The sequence below is a fragment of the Drosophila subpulchrella genome, chromosome 3R (genome assembly GCF_014743375.2).
Source record: "Drosophila subpulchrella strain 33 F10 #4 breed RU33 chromosome 3R, RU_Dsub_v1.1 Primary Assembly, whole genome shotgun sequence".
In the NCBI taxonomy this organism is placed as follows: Eukaryota; Metazoa; Arthropoda; class Insecta; order Diptera; family Drosophilidae; genus Drosophila; species Drosophila subpulchrella.
Genome location: NC_050609.1, coordinates 10924021 through 10943467, shown reverse-complemented (window position 1 = coordinate 10943467; position 19447 = coordinate 10924021). Strand labels below are relative to the sequence as shown.

Below are 19447 nucleotides of genomic sequence, written 5' to 3'. Positions count from 1 at the left end.
ATTTGATTTAAAGTTACTGGCCAGAACTGTACTTTAAAGCAGAAACATGAGGCTTTTTTTGTGATTTTTCAGGATTGAATTTCATAAAGGCTGAAAATACAATATGTACGGAAAACTGAAATCAAAAAGAATTTGAAAAAACATTTAACGATTTCGGGAATACCCTTCATTTTTTATTTTGTTGGTATATAAATATTATTTTCAAAATCTGAAATGGTATATTATGGTATTTATCTTAGGTCCGGTCACACTGGTCTGTGACAGAAAAGATTCTGTGCGTTTTTCAATTGATCTCCGAAATTGTAAACTCATAAAAACTTCAATTGCATAATAACTATATTCGCCGTAAGCAGGGAATACAGAAAAACGAGCATTGAGTGCTCTTCAATTGCTAATTTAACTGCCAGCAGAAAGGTAAATTACCACGGTGAAAAAGAACATTCGGCCGAAAGGTCCATTGACGCGGTCGCCATTTTGTTTTCGCTGACGCCGCTTCGGGTGTGTACTACCTCACATATCACAAATACTACAACCGCTTTGGGGTTCCCTTGCAGTCAACAAAATGAACATGGACGCAGGCAACTCGGTGGAGAACCGCGAGAAGGAGCGCGATCGTCGAGTGCGGGGAGCACGTGGCTCCCGCTTCTCGGACGCGGATGGCAATGGAAACGCCGGTGGAAACCAGGGAGGCGGTGGCGGCGGGGGAGGCAGCGGCGGCGGCAACAATGTCCGCGACCGGAGTCGCGAACGTCGCAATTGCCGGGTGTACATTTCGAACATTCCCTACGACTACCGCTGGCAGGATCTGAAGGATCTGTTCCGCCGCATCGTCGGCTCCATTGAGTACGTGCAGCTGTTCTTCGACGAAAGCGGCAAGGCACGTGGTTGTGGCATCGTGGAGTTCAAGGATCCGGAGAATGTGCAGAAGGCCATGGAGAAGATGAACCGCTACGAGGTGAATGGCCGCGAGCTGGTGGTCAAGGAGGATCACGGCGAGCAGCGCGATCAGTACGGTCGGATCGTCCGGGATGGAGCCGGAGGCGGTGGTGGTGGAGGCGGCGGTGGCGGTGGAGGAGGCGGAAATGGCGGCAACGGAGGAGGCGGCGGCGGTGGCCGCGACCACATGGATGACCGCGATCGCGGCTTCTCTCGCCGCGACGACGACAGACTGTGAGTACCCCCTTTATGCTAATATCCTGTATGTGTACTTCTTTCGATGTTCTGGAGCAGGAAAGCAGAGTTCGTAGCACGCATAAATTACCCAATTCTCAAAACTTCCCAGCTGGCAGTGGTTTCTATTGCATATTTATCAACGACTGCGGTTTCGGCATTGAAATGAATTATTTAGTGTGAGGTATTTTCGAGTATAGTTCGCAAAATATTGAATCTTTCAGTGGTTGATTTCGAATTTATTACCCACCAGCTGATTTAGAAACATTTATTATTCAATTTAATGGAAATTCAATATAGACCAGTTGTAGATCCTAGGATATTTGCATCTATCAGTTGCCGTTTTTGTATTTATCTGGAAACTGTTGGATAACTGTCACACTCCGATTTAATTAAGGTTCCTTTAAGCTTTTATTGCTCGCTTTTCTATTTACTAACTAATCGTTTATTTAAGTAAGCAAGGTATAATAATTCTATATATGCTGAATATTTCTATTAAGTGATAAAAATTGGATTTTTGCATTTATTCTAAAGAAAGGCAAATAGATAATCGGTGGTGACACTCAGTCGATTTCATCTGTATTAAACCACAATCTTCGAAGTTCTCTTAGTAGAGTTATTCTTTAAATAATGCGAATTCGAACGAAGCCTCCGATGAATTATTTATCAGCTAACTGTCCCTGCACTGTTTGGATTTTGGACTTGGTTGTGAAAGGTGTTCAAAGCAATTGGAGAGGATTTTTTGGTGTCATTACTAATAAGCGTGAAATTTGGCAACAATTTATATTTTTAAGAGATTCTGTTTGAAAAACCAATGGCTGTGATTAAGTTTTAAACTGATACATCGGAAAATTGATACATACTAAATATTTGAAGTCGCAGTCGTATAGCCCAGAAAAGAATACAAAGTATTAATGTATAGACGTATTTTAAGGTAAAAAGTTGCATTGAAGGTGCATATTATTTGAAATTGGGTCAGTTATCAGAAGGTAAACTATTGAACGTGTCTGAAGATCCTGCGGCTCTTGGCATCCCACTCTTCCGTAGCTGAAGCTTACCTGTGCTCTTTGTGATTTTTCTCTGGAACTCTGGCTTCTCTTTTTCTAGATCTGGGCGTAATAATTTTAACATGATGTCAAATGATTATAATAATTCGTCGAATTACAATTTGTATGGGCTTTCTGCTTCGTTTTTGGAGAGTCTTGGCATAAGTGGACCTTTGCATAATAAGGTTTTTGTTGCTAATGTGAGTATATTGTATTATAAAATTCCAATAATCCTATGTATAGTATTCAACTGGACCCGGACCACACTACAAATATGCTGCGTTTTGTTCTTGTTACGGGGTCTCTGCTTCGTATTTATAACCCAAATAGATTACATCTTCAGGGAGGAATTGGTTTACTTGTCTTGGTTGTATCTAAGGTTACAATAATCCTCCGGATCCTCTCCCTGGGTTCCTTTCCTACTTCGAATTTATGTATGCATTTCAAGGGACGGAAGTGCAAGTCGCTAATTAACTGTGGATAACTTAACCTAGGAAAATGACAGACGACGCAATCGATTTTAAGTGCACAAATTATTTCCAGATGGCTGTACACTCTTCATTTTTTCAAAACATTATACTTTTAGTGGGTCTAAGCTGTTCAAACTTTGGGTCTGCTTTACCCCTTCTAAGTTACTTGTTTGGCCACTTAAAATTGGGCTATTCAAAATTGTCAATTGAAAAACATTTTAATTTACTTGTTTAACACAAATTGGTACGTCTGCAGCAGCAATGACTTCGAAAGTTCCCTGACGGTTTGTTGGTTGCAGTGTTTTGCCTTTTTCACGCTCCTCACATATGAATTTTCCGCAAAGACTACTCCTTTTAATTGGGTTATAAATATGAAGCAGCTAAAGGTTTAACGAAATTCGACGTCGTCTTGGGCTATTGCATTTGGTTTCTAGGCACATGTGCTGGACTGACTCTCCTGAGATTCTCATCTATCGTCAGCATAGCTTTGCCGCGTGGTTTTGTCAAAGACAGTGGTTTGAATCAGCATAGTCACCTTTCGAAACCATTTCAGTGGCTAAGCCATCGTATTGATACACTGCTAATCTTTCTCTTGAACTACCTGCAGCTGGACTACAAGGTGGACAACAAGAAGCTCAAGCAGGTCTTCAAGCTGGCCGGCAAAGTGCAGAGCGTAGATCTTTCGCTGGACAAGGAGGGCAACAGCCGTGGCTTTGCTGTCATCGAGTACGATCATCCCGTAGAGGCTGTGCAGGCCATTTCTATGCTGGATCGTCAGATGCTCTTCGATCGTCGCATGACCGTGCGCCTGGACCGCATTCCGGACAAGAATGAAGGCGTCAAGCTGCCCGAGGGTTTGGGTGGAGTTGGCATCGGCCTGGGACCCAATGGGGAGCCGCTAAAGGACGTGGCTCACAATCTGCCCAACGGTGGACAGAGCCAGGGCCAGTTGCTGGGCAACCCGCAGCAAGGATCTCAGCTGGGATCAGTGGGTAGCCAGCCCAACAGCAGTGCCGTTAGCAACGCCACCACCAATCTTCTCAACAATCTGACCGGCGTGATGTTCGGCAATCATGCGGCGGTGCAGCCATCACCTGTGGCCCCGGTGCAGAAGCCCAGCCTGGGCAATAATGCTGGCACCGGCGGATTAAACTTGAACAATCTCAATCCCAGCCTTTTGGCCGCCGTGGTTGGCAACCTTGGAAACCAGGGAGGCAATTTATCCAACCCCTTGCTGACTTCTTCGCTGAACAACCTGGGTCTCAATCTGGGCAACTCTGGAAACGATGACAACCTGGCACCTAGCAACGTGGGCCTTTCAAACAACTACAGCAGCGGTAGCGGCGGCGGTGGTGGTGGCAACAACTACAGCTCCGGAAACAACTACAGCGGTGGCGGCGTCTCCGGAAACGTTGGCTACAATGCCTACAGCAGCTCCGGCGGAGTCGGCGGCGGCAATGGAGGAGGCGGAGTGGATAGCAACGACTACAACTCCGGCAACCAGTTGGACCTCTTTGGTGGCGGCAGCAACGTGGGCAACTCTAACGTTGGCTCCGGCAATGCTGGCGGTGTGTCCCGCAAGTCGGACACCATCATTATCAAGAACGTTCCAATGAGCTGCACCTGGCAGACGTTGCGCGACAAGTTCCGTGAGATTGGAGACGTCAAGTTTGCTGAGATCCGCGGCAATGATGTGGGCGTGGTGCGGTTCTTCAAAGAGCGCGATGCCGAGCTGGCTATAGGTAATTAATATTCCCTAATAGATTCCTTCAATTTACTAAACCGAGCCTTTTTTCAGCGCTCATGGATGGTTCCCGTCTGGATGGGCGCAACATTAAAGTAACTTACTTTTAAGTCTGGCAATTAAGTTCCGAATTCCTCGGTTCTTGGCCCCAATCAAAACTTTAAGCATTGACCACACATCCTCAGATGACCAACGAGCCGATTTTCCTTATTTCACGCGCAATACCGAAATTATTGTAATCGAAGGCACGAAGAGCTCACCCAAACGAATGCACCCACATATTTGTAAAAGTTTTATATATATACGCATATTATTATACTAATATTATGATTGTGACGTTCCAAAAAAATGAAGAATCCCCAATAAATCTGAAGACGCGATTCAAAATATTTTTAAGTTATTGAATTAAAACCAATAAAAATATGTAAACCCCTGAAAGTGTCCACTGTCACGCTGAGATGTACTTTTATTGAAATTTTAGTCTTAATTACTACAAGCATTGGTGGCTTTGGGGTTCAATATATATGAATGCATAATTGCCTGCCTAAGTGATTTGTTTTTGTGGCCTTATTTGGTGGCTTCTGCGGCCGGTGCTATTTTAAATCTTTCCAAGCGAGCGCGCGCCTTCTCCGACCAGGCATCCTTTGATCCCGTTGTTGTGGCCGTCGAGGTGGCTTCAGAGGCTGCTGCTACTGCTGCTGCTGCTCCTGCTCCAAACCGCTCCTTCCGCTTCTGCAGTCGGTCATCGGTTGCGGCTTTAGGTGCTTTATCGGGCACCACGCATCCGAAACGTTCGGCCCGCCTTTTGAGTGCCTCCTTTTGCTGCTCCTCCGTCTCCTTGTTGCCCTTGTTGGCCGTAATGGAGGCGCTCGAGGATTTGTTGATGGCTGCGGCAACTGTGGATGCTGCGGTGGAAACAGCTGGGGATGCGACTGGTGTGATGCCGAACTTCTTGGCCCGCAGTTCCAACCGCTCTTGGGCGGTCAACTGGGTGAGCTTCTTGTCGCCGGATGGCTTCTCTCCTTCCGTTTTCGGCCCCACCACAATGGGCTTGTGCTTCTTGGTTGGCGTCTCCTCGGTGGAATCGCCAGCAGTTGTGGCGGGTGCCTCGTTCTCCTTGGACGGCGTTGTCCCCGTGCTGGCCGCCGTACCCGTGGATTGCTGGGAATTGTTTCGCTTAAGCACTATTTTCTTGGCTGGCCCAGCCGGAGCTGCATCCGTTGCCGTCTTATCCTCCGCCAGCAGTTCCGGAATGGCCACCGTCGTGGGTGTGCTAACCGGACTCTTGAGTAGCTCATCGTCGTTCTCGTCGCCCAGCAGCTTGTGCTCATCCTCGTCCGTGAGGGACACATCGTCGTCGTCGATGGCATCTGCTATGGCCGAATCCTCCAGAGAAATGTCACCCTCCAACAGAGCTGTCTGCAGGCGGTCCTGCAGTTCCGTCTTGTTTCCGTTCACAGTGAGCCCACGTAGTTTGAGCTCCCGCTTCAAATCTGCCACCTGGAAAACACGCTCTCAATTGCAGTTCCTCTCATTTTTGGTCCCCTGGCCTTACCTTCATTTTAGTCACGTCGCTTTCGGGCATTTTTTGTAGTTTTAAACAAATTTTACTCAAATGTTGTGAGCACCCAGTACCGTTAGTGATGAGCAAGATAAAGTTATCGATTATAAAATTTGCCATGCAAGTCGTGACACGAAAATTTTAAAATAAAATATATTTTGAAAAATATTCAATACATTTTGTAATCTACTTCGGATTTTGATCTGCTAAAAAATAAATGTAACTTTTATGTTTGTTTTTGGCTTGAATTTAAAATAAAGAATTCTTAACAACGAGTTAATAAAGCTTATTTTTAGTTTTGTGTTTTGACAATACTATTTATCCACATAGATTTGCTAAAAAATATTCAAAAAATTTAATTGAACAGAAAACATTTTTTTAATATTTCCTTACATTTATAGTTGAATTTTATTAAGAGATCTCCCTTGTTCGGAATTCCACACAATCCTTAAAACGATTTGTTCCCAAGTTACCGATTCGGCGTACATAAACAATTAAAATTATGTTAATTTAAAATGTTATGGCACTCTGTATTTTAAAGCGGGCTAGAAAATGTAAATGTTGTATTTTAATCATTTATTTATCTTTGTAATGTTTAAATAGAACCATCAAAAAGAAAAGCGTAATTTCTTTATATTACAACAAGTCGTATAATGCTAAATGATGATATATTTTATATATAGCAAATGAATTACAAACTAGAACCAACATTTAGGATTGTTATTGGATCTTGCAATATTTGTTTTTGTCACTCCAGCTCTCACCCTCATGACTTGCTGTTGCAGACCCCGTCCGTAAGATAAGATATAATATGAGTGCTGTTCAGAAATAGCACGGTCCACCCCCCTTCCGATCCAGGCCAATACATTCAACTCAGCTGGCAGGCAAAACGCGACCGGAAACGGGAAATGCAACATTATCTGGTCTGGTGTCGCCTTGTGCTATTCTTAATCGCCCTTTCCCTCGTCGAATTTGATTCTTTGCCGTGCAAGGAGCTCTTAACCTTGCAACCTTGATAGCCTCGCCAACTTTCCCAGCTAGATTGAATTGTTTCTTTAAGTGCTCCTTGGAGCCGCACCTGCACATATTATTTTGGAACAATCCCCGTTTTTCGAGACTCTTCCAGCAGACCTCTTGTTTTTTTTCAAGGGGCACACATGTTGCTCATGTGCCGGCATAAGTAGCTATCCCTAATTGGCACTGCTCCAAACTCATATTTATTAATAATTTTCCGGCGCTTCTCTTTGCTGTGGCCGGCCGACTTTTGAGGTCGCAGCCTTTGTCACGATGACCTTTAGTTCCTTGTACGGGAGTGACATGTAATTCTAATTAACGTAATGCTCCATCAACGTGTCGCTTAATTGAACTCATTTACAGCAGTGAACGCAACATTTTTGGTTATACCAGAAAGGCGGTCTTGGTTCCTAATTACCGTTTACATCGGCCAAACATAAAGCCCGAGTCTGGCGGCTCGCACTGGCGGAATGTCGTACGTCGTTGATTAATTACTAGCACATATTCAAGTTGCAAGATTAAGCAAGCGGATTTGGAATACGCACTTGCAGCAGTAACGTAGTTTTTTAGATAGTCGCATTTCTCAGAAATTATGAGCGCAAGTCAAGACGTTTAACTTAGGCGTACTTATAGCTTGAATTAATCGTTCTCTTTATAATTAAGTTGACTAAGATATTCTTCATACATATGTTATTCTGTGCGTAAATGCGTGAATGAAACAATTTATTAAAATAAATCGGTATAGATTAGTTTGTTTATTTCTGGGGAGGGACTTATATGGTTCTGGATTTTAATATTAAAGGGTAGCATTAACAATTTAAGAAAAAATAAAAAATTGTATTCCGTTATTGCGGCTTTTCATGACTAATTATAAAATTCCCAACCAGAAAAAACGTTCTCAGTGAAGTGTGTCACATGCAATAATATAATAATAATAATGTACAAAATTCGGAAATACATTTTAAGGAGAAATTTTTAAAACTCCTTAATTTTTACCATCTTGACCTTAAAAATATAAACATAAGTCCCATACCAATTTGGTGACATTAATAAAAGATATATCTGAAATATATCATCGTATTTATAATTTCCTTAATATATTTGCATTTGATTGAAAGGCTCTCTTTTTTGTTTCTAACTAAAATTTTAAGAGTTTCCCTCTCAGCTCACATGGCTCTTTCAGCTCCACCCACAGTCCCTTAAAGGCAACCCTTTATCCAGAACCAGCAACCCACTGATAAGGCAGATTGGAGACCGAGAGCTAATGGCCAAGAGAGCTGCTCCAGCACACTCTCTTGGTTCGCTCTTTGCTTATCCGTGAGATACTCGAACTGCGAGTCTGAAATCGCTGCGGGTTTCGAAACTAGTGCTCAGTTGTCAGTTGAGTTTCGGCCAGTGATCGTTGTGGTTGTTCGTTTATCCGGTTTTATACCCTCGTCGCCCGCCACTTTGCGATCAGGTCGCACGTCATCGCCAGACGTGTTGTTCGATTGAGTATTGCGAATAATACAAATACAAAAACGAGTACAAAAACCTAGTATCTATAAGTACGTGCCTGTGAAAATCTACTACGGATACGATACCCACTACTAAGTTCACCCCCAAATTCCCCATTGAACGGGATTTAAACCCAGTGACCTTGTGATGGTGTGGGCGCTCTGTGGCAGTGGTTGTTCTAGTGATTATAATAACAACATTTATCTTTGGCGTAAACACTGTTAGCACAGACTGCTGGAAGAGTAAACTTCGTGATCTTTCCTTTATCACCTGAGTCACTTTGTATGGAGCTCACGTCACCGCCCCCGCCAACCCTTTCCCCATTCCCCCAAACAATCCAATCCGTCTATAGCTCTGGAATGCCAAACAGCTTACGATCCCAACTCTCTCTCTCACGCTCGCTCTTTTGGGGCTCTCCCTATTCACTTGGGGATCTCTCAGTCGACTTGATTCGATTCTTGACTGGCTATATCCACCCAAATGGGTCCGATACCATTTTTAGTTATCAAACAATTATATGGTTACACAGCCATTTAAAGGCCATCACAGGAAACAGAGTACGTGAATCGCAAGTCCCGTCCCCAACAGTCCAATATTGTCACTAATCAATTCATTCCGACCTATGGCACAATAAATACTTCGCATTAACCTCAATTAATTTAACTAATTGGCCGCTCGTGCCCTTGCAATCTCTATGGATCCATTTGATTCTGGATTCGTTACGCTTTTTTTGACCAGGTAACCATAGGTTTTCGCCATGGTTCCACTTATCGCCGTTGCTCTTTCAAGTCCAATTCCCTATGTACACCGCATTCACCGACATCTATCTTATCTAATCAGTTTAATAAATACGAAAACCCATGCGAGAAACCATAAAAATACCCTCACATATACAATGCGTACATTTTTCGCAACAAGAAGCAGACCTGAATAAAACTTTTGTGCACCGGTGTAGACGTTGAATATAGCTCTCTATATAGAAATGTACCTATATAGACGATTTAGAGTACCAATTCGATCTGGTTTTGGTTGTGAAGATTAAATTTAAGGCTCTTTAGCAACAGGCTAATTTGAACCTTACTCTGATCAAAATATATTCTTCTCCATTATTTTATGTTCCATTATAAAATGAATTCCACTCTTCGTAAGAAAAGATTAATTGTATTATCTCCCAAAGAAAGTTTCCAAAGAATTGCTACTGACGTCTTTACTTATTCGTCATTACAGTCCTCTTTTATAAATCCAAATGTGGAAATTCAATGCCCGGAACTCTTGCGATAGCTCATAATAAAAACCAATGATCAACATTTGTAAAAATGTTCTCATAATTCTCCTTTATTGACTAACCGACAATCCGCCTTTGTGTAACTTATTTATTTATGGATGATTTAATATACGAGGACAAAACATATTGAATGATGCACTCCTCTACTTAAGAAGACACTGATAAGAAACCACAAAGCCGAGGGTTGAACTGAAGTAACCCAACTGAATTGCATATGAACACCATCTATAGTGCAGAAGTGTCGCTTAAGTCGAATAAAATCTTGAGACCTTTTCATCTTGGGAAATCATCGGTGCAGTACAGAATGCGAAGAAAGAGAGAGTGTGAAATGTAGCAAGTCTTCCGAGAACGACGAGTTCGTAACTTGATATGAAAAGTTTACAAGAGGCCAAGCCCGCAAGAAGAACGACAGCCGATAACAAAGAGCCGGAATGATATGTTCATGGACTGCAGCTCATGTGCACTTAATATTTCAAGGGAGTGTATTAAAAAGAGAGCAATTATGTTTAAATAATTTATTGTGTGTATTAATTTCGAGCTTGATACAATTTCTGTTTCAGGCGCTATCCCCTTGATAAAGAGTTTCCGCTGTGTTCCGACGCTGTAGAACTGATACTACCGAATGCATTATGATGCACCATGTAGGGTAACTTGGGGGGTATTGGCATTCACTTGGCTTTCCTGGAAATGCTTCGATTGTTTCCGCACCTGTTTTTTAATCCACATGTTTACATAATGGAATTTCCACTCATTCACGAATTTCTTTCCTCGGTATTGCTTAATCAGCTGGTTGTATAAATAGAAATATTCGGTAGTCCCAAGACTTAATTATTTGCACTTTTCTGTACTCACTAAAACAGTGCCCAAAGCTGTTTGTTTATAATATTTTAAAATGCGTCTAAAGGGGCCGAAACAAAAGTGTGCTGTTTATTTAGTTTCGTTGTTGTTCGCCGGCCAAGTTTGTGTTTTTTTTAAACTTTGGCACTGGTGGCTACCTAATGGTCGATTGTTCAGCTGGATTTGTTTACTAATTTGGACGAAAAAAACCCGTTTCTATTTGCGGATTTTTGTTGCCTTTTTGCAGGCACGAACTCATCCGAATCAAATTTTGGTAACGTCATTCTAACAAAATTGGAATGTAATATGCTTAAATGGTTGTACGTTGGTTTGAATTTCCATCAATCAAATGTATAACAAATAAAGTAGTAATTTGTATATAGTTCTGCCTCAAAAGATTCCATTTTTTAACTTATGCAGAATCAGAAAGAAACGAAACACAAAGCGAATATCACTTAACCCCAAGTGGAGACCCTCTCGCATCAATGATTAGACGTAATTGTGTTGACCCAAGCATCAAAGTGCTCCCTGTCAAAGTTTAACATCTGTAGATCGCGTGCCAATAAAGAATTTTATGTTTATTACTCACGCATGCTCCATCTCATAAAGCATACAAGTTCTTTGTGATGTTGGGACTTTTCTAAAAATAGAGTAATATAATTTTTTTTTAATTTTATATTTTAATTGTTTTTTATTTATTGCGATCTGATAAGTGAAATATTTTAATTTACTTGTTACTATCGAATGAAAACAAAACAAAATCTAATTAAAATATATTTAGCTTGCTATGGTTTAAATACCTGTGAATGATAAAAGATTGCCAAGTGACACAAAATAACCGGTTTTGGTATTCCCTTTTTTGAGATGCAGTTCGCGGGGCTTAAAGATGAAATTTGGTGTGGGTAGGATCGAAGCAGTTCGAAAACGATGAGTCAGCGACATAAGTGTGGTCTAGGTCTTCTAATAAACGCTTCCGTAACCGAGATTCGCAATTAAATCAACCGCGTTGTGTGCGAGACATCAACAAGTGTCCATTGATGAGTCATACCCCAAACAGTGAATAATTCCTGGTATTCGCATGAGTTTTCTGCTTAAGCGGAGACCCCGAGAATCCCCATTCACAATACGCATACCTAACGGCATCTCTCACTTTTAAATCGGGTCATTGGCTTTTGATTTTGGATTTGGAGTTGTTTTGGAGGCTGGGTAGGGAAATCTAGTTTATGTTTTGGGTCAACTCGAAAGCGACGAAACCAGTTTTAATTAAAAACGACAAATTTATAAATCAAATGCGGTTTTGTTACTTTGTTTTTGTGGCTGGACAGATGGTGAAAGTCTATTAGTTTTAGCCCGGCCTTTATTTAATTGTTATATAAGCACGGACGGCCATAAAAGCACATTTATTTCCATTAGAGATTTCGCAGAATCAATTGCGCTTGATGAATTCCAATCCACAGTTGGCCCCTCGTAAAAGCTCGAATTCCCCAGTCTTTTGCGGTTGGGTGGCCTTTTTTATTATAGCTGTCGTCGATAAGATTAAAAAGTTTTGAAGTTCAAGTGTGATAAGGGTGTACACTAAACTAGGCTAATTCAGGTGGCCCGTTGTTTTTTATAAAAGCATTTTTCAAAATGTATATCACAATTTTATTTTACTTTTATTTACAGAACCCTTTGTTTATATGTTTCTAAATATTCCCTTTTAGGGAAGCCAAGAACTCCAGTATCATTTTAAAGACTAACTCAGCAATATTTCTAGCTTATGCTTTGTGCTTTTGTAGTTAGGAAATTTTCTGTGATCGAGGGGAGTGGTTTATACAATGTTCTGATATCTGCTTTATGTTGCAAATAAGCTAGGGGCAGGGCCTGAAGATTTCCGGTTGCCTCAGCCGCAGGATGAAAGTGTGGGTGCGCCAAGATAAACACAGAGCACCAACATCTGCCGCCAAATGGCGCAATCTCAATCTCGGGGATCTGAACTGAACTGTCAAGCCAGCAGCTCAAGTAACGCCTCTATTTTTTACTCTTTGCAGCTATAACCCAACAAAGACCACAGAAATAATCGGGAATGACGACGACGAACATAACGAAGAGTCCACGCCCGCTGAAAATCACCATCGTGGGCGATGGCATGGTGGGCAAAACTTGCATGCTGATAACCTACACGCAGAACGAGTTTCCCGAGGAGTACATACCCACAGTGTTTGACAATCACGCCTGCAACATAGCCGTAGACGATCGGGACTACAATCTGACCCTCTGGGATACGGCCGGACAGGAGGACTACGAAAGACTGCGGCCGCTGAGCTACCCAAATGTGAGTATGATAAGGGAAAAAACCAGGAGGAACTATGAGATACTTTATACTCATTTCCCAATTAGTAAATGTATTGCCTACCTAAAGGCGCGGCTTGTCAGAACAATATTGCTTTAACCTTAAGGTTAACCCTTAAACCAATAACATTATTTTTGCCCGATGGCTTTTAAAAAACTATGATTCAATAGTTGTCTTTAAAGTTAACTTAAAGTATTTTTGGAATCAAAAAAATGTAATGAAAATGTTTAGTTTATAACCTACTTATAGTTTAACATGAGGATGAGAGAACGGATCAAAGAATATTACGAGTTTTAATGGTTTACGTTATGCATTTTCTTCTTCTTAGGCTGCTTTAGAGTCCAGATTTGTTTCCATTTCTGTGTAGGAATGTTAGAGCTAACCGTTGCTAATCGATTGCATGTTTATTTTCCACCCCAGACAAACTGTTTCCTGTTGTGCTATTCGATCAGCAGCCGCACCTCGTTCGAAAACGTGAAGAGCAAGTGGTGGCCCGAGATCCGTCACTTCTCAGCTAACGTTCCCGTGGTTCTGGTGGGCACAAAACTGGACTTGCGCATCCCCAACTCGGAGAAGTTCGTGACCACACAGGTTAGTTGATATTTGAATCTTACGATTATTATGCTTACATTTTTCTTTGGATGTTTCAGGAGGGCAAGCGATTGCGCAAGGAGATACACGCCTCCAACCTGGTCGAGTGCTCGGCGAAAAAGAAGCAGAACCTGCAACAGGTCTTCGAGGAGGCGGTTCGAGCCGTTGAGCGGAAACCAAAGACGCCGTCCAAGCCATCGTGCACATTACTGTGAACTAAGTGTATGCCTAATGTTTAATATTGTTATTATGCGTAATGTACTATGTAACTAATTCGTATGACTATTTGTGCTTTGTTTTCGCAAAAAAAGAAACTGTGTAGAAAATCTAACGTTAAGTTCTTATTATTTAAGTGCCACTTGTGTGAAAACCATATATTTTACATGCAACCAAAGGGCATTACTTGTAAAAAGGAGAAATAAAAGTGAACACAAAATGAAAAGGATATACCAATATACATCATATACATATTAATGGATAAAGAATTGAATTTATATCCATTTGGCAATCATGTAGACCCATTGTACATTTCAATAAAACCCTAGTCACTAATAGTGCTTCTACTTTTTAATTTAATTGGCTTCTGACCAAATTAATTAGTGAATCCACAACCTACCAATTTCCATCGTTTCTTATAAAAACTGTTATTTTTTTAAAATAATAAATCAATTGAATGTAAAGTAAATTAAGTAAGGACACTAACCATTTTGAGTAAAGTTAGTTTGGTGCAGAACCAAGCCTGATAACTTATTAGTAATACGGCTATCGATAACTTTATAAATTTGGCTTTGCTAATAGTGGGACCGTTCGCTGCTTGGCGCGAAACAACTATCGATACTTAGTCAGTCAAAATCAAATGCCTATCAAATTTAAAAGTGCATATTGAAATATGAACCTATACCTATTTCAAATGGGTTGTTGAATAAACATTAAAATGTCAATCAGTCTACATCTTAATCCAAAGATTCTACAAATTATAGTGTTTGCTCAAAAAATATTATTCTATGCAGTGTACTTAAGTCCAGAATTTACTTTAAAATTTATTGAAGCTAACATTGTTTTTATTTTCGAATTTAAACACATTAACATTTTGAAATCCCAGACCAAATAAGAAACAGTAAGCTCTTTCCACTTATTAAGTCTTTATTTTAATTCCCCCCTTAAACTATGGTATAATTAGTGGCTTCTCTATCAATGGAGAATAATACAGTGGTTTTTGAGACTCCCTAAATTCAATTTGAGCTTTGATCTCAGCGTGGTCTTCTGACCATGCCCCCATCCACACACATGTTACGATCACTGAGGCATGAGGCGTAACCGAGGGCGTGCGGAATGAAGTGCTGCTCGTAGACTCCAGTGAAAAGCTGGGCATAAGGTCCACTGGCAAAGACGGCCACATCATCGCCGCCATGCGTCTCCGATTCCAGGGGAACTGTGCTGGGGAACATAAAGTCCTTGTTCTTCATGTTAATAGCCCTCAGATTCTTCCTCCTAACAGCACCTCCTTCCCTGAGGTAGTTACTATCGTAGCCTGGTCCATTGGCATAGCTCAGGGTGGCATACGGCAGATCATCAGCCGCCAGCTGTCCGTCATTTATACCGAAGATATCGTTCTTTCTGCTTGAATATCCCGCCAGCGACATGGTATGTGAGTGATCCGAACTGACCACAATCAGTGTGTCATCCGTGCTCGTGTGGCTCCTGGCAAACCTTACCGCCTTGTCGAACTCCGCCGTCTCATCGATGGCCCTCAAAGCCAGGGTGTCATGGTGGCCATGATCGATGCGTCCGCCCTCCACGAACAGGAAGTAGCCACGTCCTGCACTCTGACGTTCCAGGATATCCATGGCCGTCTGAACCATCTCCTCCAGGCTGGGTTGCTCTTCGGGACTGGCATCCAGATGGTAGGCCATGTGATAGGGGGCGAACAAGCCCAACACCCGAGAGGTGTGATTGGACATGCTGAGCAGCTCCCTGCGATTCTCCACATAACGAGCGCTATTCGTGTGTTGACTCTTCCACTCCTCGATGAGATTGCGTCCATCCAACCGGCGACCAGGTGCTCCACTTGAGTCTGTTGCGCTTTTGGGCAGGAAATTCTCGCGACCACCGCCCATTATCACATTGAGTTTTTGACCCACTGGGCTGTTTATCAGCTGGACAGCCGCATCTGGACACAGATCGGGGTCACCATTGTCTTTGACGACCTCGGCGTCATTCTCCCAGTTTCGGTTGGCCAGGTGGGCGTACACGCCAGCGGGCGAGGCATGGGTCACCGATGTTGTGGTCACCAAACCCGTGGCCATTCCCTGTTTTTGGGCCCATGCCGCAATGGATGAGACGTGGTGGGCGGTTTGCGCCTGCGCTTGGCAATCCTTGAACTGCACCGCTGCACTTACTCCAATAGTTCCATAGTTGGCCTTGACACCACCCAAATAGGCGGTGGCAGTGCAGGCAGAGTCAGCCACCTGCATGTTGGCACAATAGGTCTTGCTGAGACCGACATAGGGAAACTTCTCGAAGGCGAACTGCTTCTCTTCGCCGCCCAGATAAACTCGTCCCGCGGTGATCGTGGGTATGGACATTCCGTCGCCAATGAAGAGCATCACATTCCTGGCCAGCTGGGTGTTCAATCGCATCTTGCTGTCCAGCTGCTGGTCCAGCGTTTGAGATGCCAATCCCTGCCAGTACTCGGCGTAGCGTTCCTCCGCCCTCAGGGCATCGAAAACGATCTGGGGCATGGCTCGCTTGGAGCGACCATTAAATGCCGATCCGGATCCCATCAAGGAGAATACCGGATGCATACGCCTCTCTGCATCGTGTGACTTTTCTGTGGGCACTGTTGGTTGGTTTAGTTTGCTGTGCTGTTTATACAAATTCAACGTGTGCTTACCTCCTCCAATGACTAGGGCACTCAGGCCGAGGAAAATCAAGAACTGCAGCTTCATTTTTCCGTTTTTTTGAGTTTCCGAGCTGGCTGTACGCTGCCCGGCACGTTTTCTCAGCCACTGATAGTCGTTAGCACGAGACCAGCGATATTTATAGCGCTCGGATGGCAGGTCCGAGATTTCATAACACTATGCCGCCATCGACCTGACGGCCGGCTGATAAAGGAAAAGGCGCGCTGCCTTGGGTGATCTCCGGTTTTGTTTTGAAGGCAGGGAACGGTGCACAGTAGAACCTTCTTCGGAAGAAACCTTAGGTAAAAATAGAAAACCAGCTAGGGTCATTAGGGATTGTACACTTGGCGCAATAACTCATTGTTATTGAGAGGTTGGTTTCAAAGGTGTTTTTACAGCGTCCACACAATGTTTCAAGGATCAATTTATTGTACAAATATTTAGCATTTGAGTTTAAAATGGAATATAAATTATGTAGATGTTTAATGTTTCCATAGGAAGGTAATTATCACAATAAATTATCTTTAGATTGCGATCTTTTAAAGGTAGTTCTTTGTAGAATTTCTGTTGATACTTGTTATAAGAAGTGATTGTACGAGATATGTGTACAGCTTATATTAAATATAATAATATAAATATAATTACACGTTTGGTTATAGCTCAAGCAAAAATTTATTATACAATTATATGGAATTTAGTTAATAAACGAATAAACGGATAAAGGGATTAAAAAACTAAACATTAATTATGCGGATACTTGTATCATTGTATTTACGTAACGAATCAAAAACTTGTTCGGTTCGACGATGAATTTTTTAAAGCCTCTCTCTTAAAAATTCGTTAGAAACTGTATCATCATCATGCAGTTTTAGATCTAATTGGGCTATATTTTTTCTTACCTAAAATTTCTAGAATCTCGGCATTAGCTCTCTGAGTCGGCGAGTGTCCACTGTAGATATTATTAGAAATCTGTTGTTTTTCAGCGGCACTCGTTATCACAGGTCGCCGGCGTCGCTTGCCTGCCAGACCGTCTTTTCCCGCTTCCCGCAATCGATGCGAGATCGCTGGGCTCGTTTGGTCTGCCTGCCGCATCCGCCTGCCGCTGCCTTTTCGAACACGCGAGTTCTTCACGTGATAGCTGATTGTGGCTGTGCCCGATTTGGAATTTCAGGCTTCCAGTGAAGCCATAAATAAACGCCGGCTTAGCAACCCAATTACCCCTAACCGATGGGTCGGAAAAACAGATTTGAAAATGCGCGCCAAAACGGCCACTGTGAGTGGCATCCCGCCGTATTTGAATCTGGCAATTCCCGGAGAGATGATGGCGCAAGCGCCAGCATCAAAACAATGAGCAGGAACCATCCGATTGTATCTGCATCTCGCTTCCGCCCACCGTCAGATGTATCTCAAGGTACAACAATCTCTGAGTGCGAGTATCTCGCCGTACGAGTATCTCGGAGAAAGCATCGGCATCCATCGTATTTCGGATGCTGAGCGAGAGCTTCTGCTTTGGCATCGCGCACTTGGCCAAAATAGTTGTTGGTTCGCATGCAAAACGTTAAAATCGCATTAGCTGAAAGACATTTTTATACCAACGGCGCGTTTTTAATTTTTTCTACACTACAACACAAAAAAAAATATATAAAATAAAATAGACAAAGTAGATGGCAAAAAGTAATGAAAATTATTAAAATAAAAACAACGAGCAAAGCTAAACTAAACTTTTAACGTTCAAATAAATTCAATGCGTATACATAAGTATAAATAAATAAGCGCGTGAATATATGAATACATATAATAAATGATATTTCAATAATTTTCAAACAACAAAAAGGTTCGAGCAATGTTCTATTGAAAAAAGAAGTAAAACCTAAAAAAGTGCTGGTGAAAATGCAAGAAAAAAAACCGAAGAAACCTAAAGTGAATGGCATTGATTTTTTTTTTAAATAGTTGACAGAAATCTAAAGTTCTAAAGTTGTAGAATCTTGTGCATTCGTGTGTATAACTGTAGCAAATGCAAGGACTTTTAAGCTTCTCTTTTGTTCGTTTTTTATGGGATCAGCGGGAAAGAGGGGCTTTAAAAAACATGGAAGATGTAATGCCACACACACAGGGAAATTCATACATAATACAATACAGTAAATTGCTAACTGTGTTTCGGGCCCCCCAATTCGTTCGTGTGTTTGTGTTCGTCGGGATTATGTGACTCTGGGAATGTACATATATGTATCTATATACATATCTACAATGTCGGTTGGCAGGGATATATTCTATATAACGTATATATACACCTATATGGCCAAGTTGGACGCCCAGCTGGCTGCCAAAATACTTTCACGTTTGACAAATGTTCTTTCGTGTGTCCTTTTAATGCTTCGCACGAGGATGCTGCTGTTAATTGACTTTAAAAACGCACTGCGATCTTAAAGCTGAGGAGAACCCGAAAAGATACGGGGAAACCCCGCCTTTAAAGGGGGAAATACGCTTTTCTTTTTGTGCCCCCCCACAACAATCTGGCAACTTTCAATTGCCTTTATTGACAGTTAAAACGAAAGTTATCAAAAACACGAACAACCAGCCAAGTTGTACAATGATAATAATAACAGCAGCAGCAGCAACAACAACAACAGCAACAAAGCAGCGTTGACAACTACAGAAACAACAACAACAACAAATTCAGAAGTCAAACACGAGACAACAACAACACAAACACAAATTAAATAACAACGAAAAATAAAAGTAGCCAAAAACTTTGCCAAGAGACACACACACACACGTACGCAGAGGGGGCGGTGGGCGGGGGGTGTGGCCGTCCTTTATGGGGAAACAAACTTTTAACATAGTAGCCCACATACACATACAAACCTACGCCCGTAAATTGCACACACACACACAGAAAAAACGAAATGAAATGAGGAAAAACAGAAAGCAGCAAAGAGAAAAGGAATCGAAGCGAAGGATGCGAGGGGGGTGGAGTAACGGAGGGGGGAGGGGGGGTAG

General features: G+C 42.2%; 5 protein-coding genes across 14 annotated transcripts in view; 3 read left to right on the top strand and 2 right to left on the bottom strand.

Annotated features, from left to right (window-relative positions):
• Positions 1 to 249: 249 nt before the first annotated feature.
• On the top strand, positions 250 to 4881 carry LOC119553226 (heterogeneous nuclear ribonucleoprotein M). Of its 2 annotated transcripts, XM_037863498.1 has the most exons (5): positions 250 to 414; positions 555 to 1170; positions 2278 to 2416; positions 3294 to 4428; positions 4485 to 4881. In XM_037863498.1, exons 2-5 carry the CDS (start codon positions 563 to 565, stop codon positions 4538 to 4540), a joined length of 1938 nt encoding a protein of 645 aa, XP_037719426.1. In that variant the 5' UTR covers positions 250 to 414; positions 555 to 562; the 3' UTR covers positions 4541 to 4881. The 2 variants fall into 2 exon arrangements, with proteins under 2 accessions (XP_037719426.1, XP_037719434.1); XM_037863506.1 differs by lacking the exons at positions 2278 to 2416; positions 4485 to 4881 and having other exon boundaries at positions 3294 to 3508.
• LOC119553243 lies at positions 4877 to 6077 on the bottom strand. Its single transcript, XM_037863519.1, has 2 exons — positions 5986 to 6077; positions 4877 to 5930 (listed from the first exon to the last, which is right to left on the bottom strand). The coding sequence occupies exons 1-2, from the start codon at positions 6013 to 6015 to the stop codon at positions 4998 to 5000; spliced, it is 963 nt and encodes a 320-aa protein (XP_037719447.1). The 5' UTR covers positions 6016 to 6077; the 3' UTR covers positions 4877 to 4997.
• A 2311-nt stretch (positions 6078 to 8388) lies between these two features.
• LOC119563321 (ras-like GTP-binding protein RhoL) lies at positions 8389 to 13992 on the top strand. Its single transcript, XM_037876656.1, has 4 exons — positions 8389 to 8552; positions 12655 to 12938; positions 13377 to 13547; positions 13607 to 13992. The coding sequence occupies exons 2-4, from the start codon at positions 12690 to 12692 to the stop codon at positions 13760 to 13762; spliced, it is 576 nt and encodes a 191-aa protein (XP_037732584.1). The 5' UTR covers positions 8389 to 8552; positions 12655 to 12689; the 3' UTR covers positions 13763 to 13992.
• A 680-nt stretch (positions 13993 to 14672) lies between these two features.
• On the bottom strand, positions 14673 to 16589 carry LOC119563166 (alkaline phosphatase). Its single transcript, XM_037876427.1, has 2 exons — positions 16441 to 16589; positions 14673 to 16386 (listed from the first exon to the last, which is right to left on the bottom strand). Exons 1-2 carry the CDS (start codon positions 16493 to 16495, stop codon positions 14798 to 14800), a joined length of 1644 nt encoding a protein of 547 aa, XP_037732355.1. The 5' UTR covers positions 16496 to 16589; the 3' UTR covers positions 14673 to 14797.
• Positions 16590 to 17974: 1385 nt separating this feature from the next.
• The window catches only part of LOC119545713 (mucin-5AC), a 35558-nt gene continuing 34085 nt past the window's right edge, over positions 17975 to 19447 (top strand). For 7 of the 9 annotated variants that reach the window (XR_005219126.1, XM_037851523.1, XM_037851520.1 and 4 more), the window contains exon 1: positions 17975 to 18281. The gene's annotated coding sequence lies outside the window, so the exon portion shown is untranslated. Of the gene's footprint in view, positions 18311 to 19447 lie in introns of all 9 variants that reach the window. The other 2 variants (XM_037851516.1, XM_037851517.1) reach the window with 2 other exon arrangements.